The sequence below is a fragment of the Populus euphratica genome, unplaced genomic scaffold, assembly GCF_000495115.2.
Source record: "Populus euphratica unplaced genomic scaffold, PopEup_1.0 scaffold136.1, whole genome shotgun sequence".
Classification (NCBI taxonomy): Eukaryota; Viridiplantae; Streptophyta; class Magnoliopsida; order Malpighiales; family Salicaceae; genus Populus; species Populus euphratica.
In genome coordinates, this window is record NW_011500002.1 from 139,721 (window position 1) to 146,860 (window position 7,140).

Consider the following 7,140-nt stretch of genomic DNA (forward strand, 5'->3'; position numbering starts at 1 on the left):
ATATAATATAACCGAGTTCAGATTTTTATTAAAAAAAATTGTATTAAAGATGACAATCTAATCAAAAGCCAATAAATACTAGCATAAATGAATAAGTTTTTTTTTTTTTATATAGTTAGTTTATCCAATTGAAAATAAATATGATATAGAGACCATCCAAACTCAAAATCTAAAATGAAATATATATTTGTATTTTATAGATACATAGGTAAATATACTTACACCTTTTGAAATCTAATATGATACATATTTATAACATTTATAATTTTATCATTTAATATATATATATATATTGTATTTTTTTGTTGAAGAATAAATAATAAGTGGATAATAAATACATGAAAATATCTAATTTTTTCACACAATAAATAATAAATCAAATAAAAATATATATATATAAAAAAAACCAAACCATTTCCATTCCTAAAAGCATTACCCGATCATTATCGGTTTTGTCAAGTGCCCATCAGTGGGCTGTTGTTTAGGACAGTTGGTTTTTCTTGGGCCCAAGCCCCTTGAGCACAAAATAGAGCACTAAGAATATTATCTAAAACCGAGCCTACATTTCTAAGCCATCAAAGCACAAAACCTTTTATTTCTTTAAAACCTTTTATTTCTAGGTGTTTAATATTGCATTTTAAAAGTATTTATAAAAAAATTTAAAAATTTTATATTTTAAATTAATATATTTTAGATATTTTTATATTATTTTAATATACTATATTAATTTTTTTTTTAAAATAAATAATATTATTTTAATATATTTTAAAATCCCATATCCATATCCACAGTCTACATGGTTTTTCTATTTTCAACGTCTAGGGTTTTTGAATACTGTCCTCGCTTCCATCCATGGCAATGGCTTCCCCAGCCAACAAAAAGAAACCCAGAAGCAACCAAACCCCAGAATCCCAATTCAGCTACAACCTCAACTTATATTCAAAATCCAAAGACTTACACTCTGCTTTATCCCTCTATGACACTGCAATATCCCAAAACACTCGTCTCAATCAGCACAACTTCAACACTCTCCTGTACCTCTGCTCAATCTCACTCAATGACCCATCAACTAAAGACTTGTCCTTGCAATATGGGTTTCGAGTTTTTGATCATTTGGTGTCTAATGGGATCAAACCCAATGAGGCCTCGATCACAGCTGTTGCTAGACTAGCTGCTGCTAAAGGGGATGGTGATTATGCTTTTGATTTGGTTAAAAATATTGGGGTTTATAATGAATTGCCAAGGTTGAGGACTTATGATCCTGCATTGTTTTGTTATTGTGAGAACTTGGAGGGTGACAAGGCTTATGAAGTGGAGGAGCATATAGGGAGAATGGGGGTGGGTTTAGAAGAGGTGGAGATTGCGGCATTGTTGAAAGTTAGTGTGGAGACTAGAAGAGAGGAGAGGGTTTATGGGTATTTGCAGAAATTGAGGAAGATGGTGAGGTGCGTGAGAGAAGAGACTGCAAAGGTTATCGAACATTGGTTTGAGGTTTTTGAGGGTAATGGGGTGGAATTGGATGTGGGACTAGTGAGGGAGGCGGTTTCAAGAAATGGGGGAGGGTGGCATGGGCTTGGATGGATTGGGAAGGAGAAGTGGGTGGTGGGGAGAGGAAGTGTGAATGCTGGTGGAAAATGTTGTTGTTGTGGGGAGCAGTTGGTTTCTGTTGATATTGATGATGATGAAACGGAGAGGTTTGCTGAGTCTGTTGCTGGATTGGCTATGGAAAGGGAGGTTAAGGCTAATTTTAGCGAGTTTCAGGTGAGTGGTGGATGTGTTTATTTTTCTACTTGGTTCTGTGTGGTTTTTGTTCATATAGGAGTGGATTGTGCATTAGTTTTAATGTTCACTCTACGCGTATTTTGTTGGTATTGTTTGTGGTCTACGCTAAATTTGAAGATTTATAATGATCCAGGACTTTGAATAAAAAAAGAGAGAGGGAGATAGCGATTGGGTGAATTGGTGTTATCACTGTGAGTGAGTTGGTGTTTTTTCATCGAGTGATTGTGACATTATCAATGTTTTATACGGTACATTCTCTGCATATACATGTGATTGACGATAGTTGCTAAGCATTTTCTTCACATGTGCATATAGTTATTCCTTATTATGTTGGCATAGTAATTGAGGCATTGTTTTGGAATGCTATTGCCCTTTAACATGCTTTGCCTTACTAACTGGCAGCGTTCTTTAAGTACATTAAATAGATGGAAGGATCAAATTCAGTTTAAATATTGTGATTTTTGTATATTTAGATAGGCGATCTTTTCTAGCTCAACTTGGTTAAAAAACTTGAAAATGCTATTGTGTTTTCATAGAAAACTCAATTTCATGATGATTTGGGAGTGATATAGAATTTAATTAGCAGTTCCTTTTAAGAAAATAATTGCTGCTCTTATCATTCAAATCTCTTTATTCATAATTCTCTCTCCTAACATTCTGTATATTATACAATAGAATTGGCTAGAAAAACATGCCAACTATGAAGCAATAATGGATGGAGCAAATATTGGACTTTATCAGCAGAATTTTGCAGAAGGCCGAGTTAGCATTTCTCAGGTTGTAGATGTACATTTGAACTGATACTTCTTTACCTATCTCTTCCATTAGGTATGCTTCTTTAGTAATTGCTATTTTGTATAACCCATTTGCTATATTTTCTCACAAATTGAAATAGAGCAGCTTGATGCTGTTATAAAAGACCTGTACAATCAGAGTGGGAAAAAACGGCCACTTATTATTTTGCACAATAAGCGTCTCCGAGCACTGCTGCAGAATCCTTCCACTAGGGAGCTGATTCAAGAGTGGATAGAAAAAGATGTTCTTTACACCACGCCTCATGGTTCCAATGATGATTGGTATAAGCTTCTAGAACTGATGCTTTTATGTATGTGCGGTTATTTCTATAGTTGAAGGATTATTTGTTGTAAAAATCTCCTTTTCACCTAATTTTTTTGGACTTTAGACTATTATTGTTCTAATTCACTTAGAGCTTGAAAGTTTTCAAGCATGGTTTTTCCAAAATGTTGGCTTGATTGGATGTGTCAATTCCTTTGTCCTGAAAAGCTTTTTTTTTAATTTGTATATGTATTCTATTAATAAGTTCTTCTGTATTTCAGGTATTGGCTATATGCTGCTGTCAAACTTAGATGCTTGCTAGTAACAAATGATGAAATGCGAGATCACATTTTCGAACTACTAGGAAGCGACTTCTTTGTCAAGTGGAAAGAAAGACATCAAGTATGTGCTATGTCATAATTAAGCATAACTCTAAAAGCATGGTTATTTCACTGTTCATTATCTTACATATTATCGAGGATTACAATAGTATATTTTTTAAAAATCTTAACTTTGATCCTTGAACTTTTCTTTTGCACAATTAACTTCTTTTGAGCTAAAATTAAAGCCCATTTGTATTTTTTCAGGGGATAAGGGTTGAATTGAAAGACAAGATTAAAGTTAAAAATTAAGATAAAATAGGTGGCGGTTTGCAATTGATTTAAAAAGTTCATTTGTGTCCCTTATCTTTTTAAGCTATTAGTTAACCAATCCCTATAATTTTTAAAATATACATTTTTGGTACCAAACTTCATTTTCATTTTTTTTAGTTCTTTTTTTGGTGGAGGAGAAGAAGGGTTTGTTGGATTTTCGACTAAGGAGAGAAAGTTGGTGTTGAGGAAGATTTAGGTCCTGCCAAAACAATCGATTTTATTTTCAAATGGTTCTTATATTATGAGGAGGTTATGATTAAGTGTTTTTTTACCTTGAAAACAATTAAGCTTTAAAAGATTTTGGGTTTTGGACCTTTTTTTTTGTGCGTTTTTGAAGGTTGTGGATTAGTTTAACAAGGTTCCTGGGGTGTTTTGGATAAAAAATTAGTTGAAAATGAGTTTTTGGATAAAAAAACAAATAACCCTGTTTTTCTGGCCATACTAGTGGCTAGATGGTGGGATTTTCAAATGACACATCATCTTTTTTTCAAATAAATTAGGTTATCCGCCCATTGAACTTAAAAAAAATATCAAAGGCCCGTGCGCATGCCTTTTCTTGATTGGGCCTGGTGTTGGGCTTGCATATGAACCCCAACAACACCTGACATCATTTCTTCTTCTTCTTCTTTTATATATATATATATTTTTTGATGGCTTTGTGATTTGTCAAATAATTTTTAAATTTTAATTAATACCCCTTTTTCTTTGATTTTTTTTCTTTTATTTTTTAGCCTTTCTTGAATAATGATTATTTTTTAAATTATATGAGGTGTGTTTACTTTTTTCAATGATTCATCTATATTTTTTATGTATATTTTATATAGATTAAATAATTTTTATAATATTTTTAATACATGCAACCTTGCATAGTGTTTTTTTTTTTTACTTTTTTTTTGTTCAATAAATTTCATGTGTGTCAATTTGTATTATAAATTGATTTTCATAAATAGATTTATTAGATACAACCAGGTAAATGATTCATAATATAATATTTAATATCTTTATCTATATTAGTATCTTAATTTTTCCATCTATGTTTTTATTCATCATTGATTACTTTTTTTTTCATTTATTTACAGAATCATTAGTGGTTGATTTAATTGGATACATGCATGAGTTTTTTGATTTACATTTATGATTTTTTATGTAAAAAGCCATGTTGAAAAATTCAACATGTTCAAATTTATGTGATCATGTATTAGTGTTTTCAATTTGATTATTATTCTTATGATTTCTCTTATTTTTTTCAATTGTATTTTTATTTATCGTTGATTATTTTTTTCATTTATTTACACAATGGTTAGTGGTTTATTTAATTGGATGCATGCATAAGTTTTTTGATTTACATTTACTATTTTTTATGTAAAAAACCGCGTTGAAAAATTTGATATGTTCAAATTTATTTGATTATTTATTGGTGTTTTCAATTTAATCATTATTCTTATGATTTTCTTTTATATCTATGTTTATCATTGCTTTTTTTTATTTTTTCAATATGAATAAAACCAACTTATTTAGTTGGTTGGACTAAAACGTGTTTGCTATGCTGTAATATTTTATTAGAAAAATAATACAAATCCATAGCGTAGCGTGGGCACCAATAACTAATCCTCTCTAACTGGTGTCATTCTAATTTCCTGGATGATGTTATTAATAACCGTTTCTTCTAAGTAAATATGGTGAAGCAATCATTTCTAAAGAAAATGCAAGGCATCTGCTATTCTGCTTGACCATTATAAGTCTCTCTTTTTAACCAAATATATTATTGTAGTGGTACATTTTATTGAAGACATCTTAGACTTAAATATCCCTTTTGTCGCACATAGTTTTCCCTAATTATTATTTTCTAAATCTGACTTTAACTGTGATTTTAATACTAAGCATTGTAACATTCATCAATGTAAATGTCTTTTTTGAGTCATTTTGGCTAGTGTTTTGTGAATTAAAATGGAGTTGTTTTCTTCCATGTATAGGTGTTGAGACTTATGTGAAAGTATGTTGTTGAAAATGAGACCGACTAACTTGATGCACCATAGGAATTTCAGGTGCAACTATTTTTGATTAATAATCGTTATATTTCTCTTCTCAAGTATGTAAATATTGAGGCCTATATGAGGTTAACTTGTGCTGTCATATGCTCGTGAAGAAAGCAATGCCTGCTGTTTCGGGTATAATAACCATCTAGGTTCATCTTACCTTTATTGATGGATTATATGCTTAGATATATTCCTATCCATGGATGAGTAACTAGAGGTTTTGGTTTCTTTTCAACACCTAACTTTAGATGAAGTATCTTTCCTGCACCATTTGGGTCTATGGAGTGCTTCACCCTTCTTAAAATAAGGGTATGCCATGGTTGCTTTGGTTTATTCCACGTTCGGCAACTAAAAGAGGTTCCATTGTCCCTAGTTGTTTCTAAGTTATTTCCTTGTTTTGGATTGTTTTTTCTGCATCAGGAAAGCACTCCTTTATGGATTTAGTAGTGTTTGGTGAATTATCATTGACGATTCTGACTTTTTTTTAATTCCTGCTTGCAGGTTCGATATACTTTTGTCAAAGGGAACTTGGAACTCCAAATGCCGCCTCTGTTTTCGATAGGAATCCAGGTATTGATTCTAATAAGGCCCAGTACTGATGCAGAACAGCAGTCTTCAAGTTGTTTAGTTATAGGTCTATTTTTTTCTCCTCTTATTCTTTCCTTTCTTTTTATAATTACGCTTTTAGTGTTGTTGAGATGCCAGTCTTTTGGTTTCAGGAATCAGAAAATGGGTCGTGGCATGTCCCTGTAGCAGGTGATGACAATGATTCTCCACAAAGCTGGCTGTGCATTTCTAGGCCAAGATCTTGTGATGCTCTTAAAGAAGCTGCGTGCATGGAAAAGTCGAAAGACAGTAATGATTGTTGCTGCAATAGTAAATTACCGACCTTTGGCAGACCAGAAAGTCTTGAAAGTTCCAAACATAAACTCCATATCCGAGATTCTTTTCAAGAATCTGATGGTAAAATCATAGCTCTGACTGGAAAAAGGAAAGAGAGGTCCTCATCTCCTTCCTAGAGCGTATTCCTTGAGACCAGCGCCATTACAAGTTAATTTTTGGCTTTTAAGCTGTAATAATTGTTATAATGTACCCTAACCCCTTTGGGGAAAAAGAGCACACACTGCATATACCAGCTCGTTTCTATGCAGGGAAAGTTATAATCAAATTTACATTTTTTTTCCTCGTTTTAGCACATGATTTTTTTATTTATTTTTCATTTTAATCCAACACTTCCGTTTGGGCTTGCTTTCTTGTTTCTTTTTTCTTTTCCAGTCTATAATTTCCTTTTTCTCGGGGGGCAAAAATAGGATGATAACATCCGACATGATACTGATGTTTTCACTTATTTAAGGTTATGAATCACGGTTCTTCAAGTTAGGAATAATTTCTTCTGCTTTATAATTCTTACCAAGAAACCATAGTACAGCATTGTTTTAACCATCATTATAGTATTTATTCTATGATAATTTTGATAGTGATCAAGATGCTAGTGAATATATCTCATAGTTAATTAATTATTTACACTTACATGTGTATTGATTTTATTTATGTAAAATATATTTATAATTAGTAAAAGTTTTTTAATTTTTAATATTTATTTATATACGTTT

General features: G+C 31.6%; 1 protein-coding gene across 1 annotated transcript; it reads left to right on the plus strand.

Annotated features, from left to right (window-relative positions):
* Window positions 1-794: 794 nt before the first annotated feature.
* Window positions 795-6,914, plus strand: LOC105140922 (proteinaceous RNase P 2-like). The gene is made up of 7 exons (XM_011047965.1): window positions 795-1,761; window positions 2,458-2,559; window positions 2,683-2,858; window positions 3,120-3,240; window positions 6,029-6,097; window positions 6,247-6,585; window positions 6,703-6,914. The coding sequence occupies exons 1-6, from the start codon at window positions 853-855 to the stop codon at window positions 6,544-6,546; spliced, it is 1,677 nt and encodes a 558-aa protein (XP_011046267.1). The 5' UTR covers window positions 795-852; the 3' UTR covers window positions 6,547-6,585; window positions 6,703-6,914.
* Window positions 6,915-7,140: the final 226 nt, after the last annotated feature.

Excerpts from the sequence above, each read along its gene's own strand:
- LOC105140922 (XM_011047965.1), top strand. The coding sequence starts at position 853 with ATGGCAATGGCTTCCCCAGCCAACAAAAAGAAACCCAGAAGCAACCAA. Across the intron at positions 2,560-2,682 it reads GCCGAGTTAGCATTTCTCAG|CTTGATGCTGTTATAAAAGA; the intron begins GTTGTAGATGTA and ends GAAATAGAGCAG. Across the intron at positions 6,098-6,246 it reads TGTTTTCGATAGGAATCCAG|GAATCAGAAAATGGGTCGTG; the intron begins GTATTGATTCTA and ends TTTTGGTTTCAG.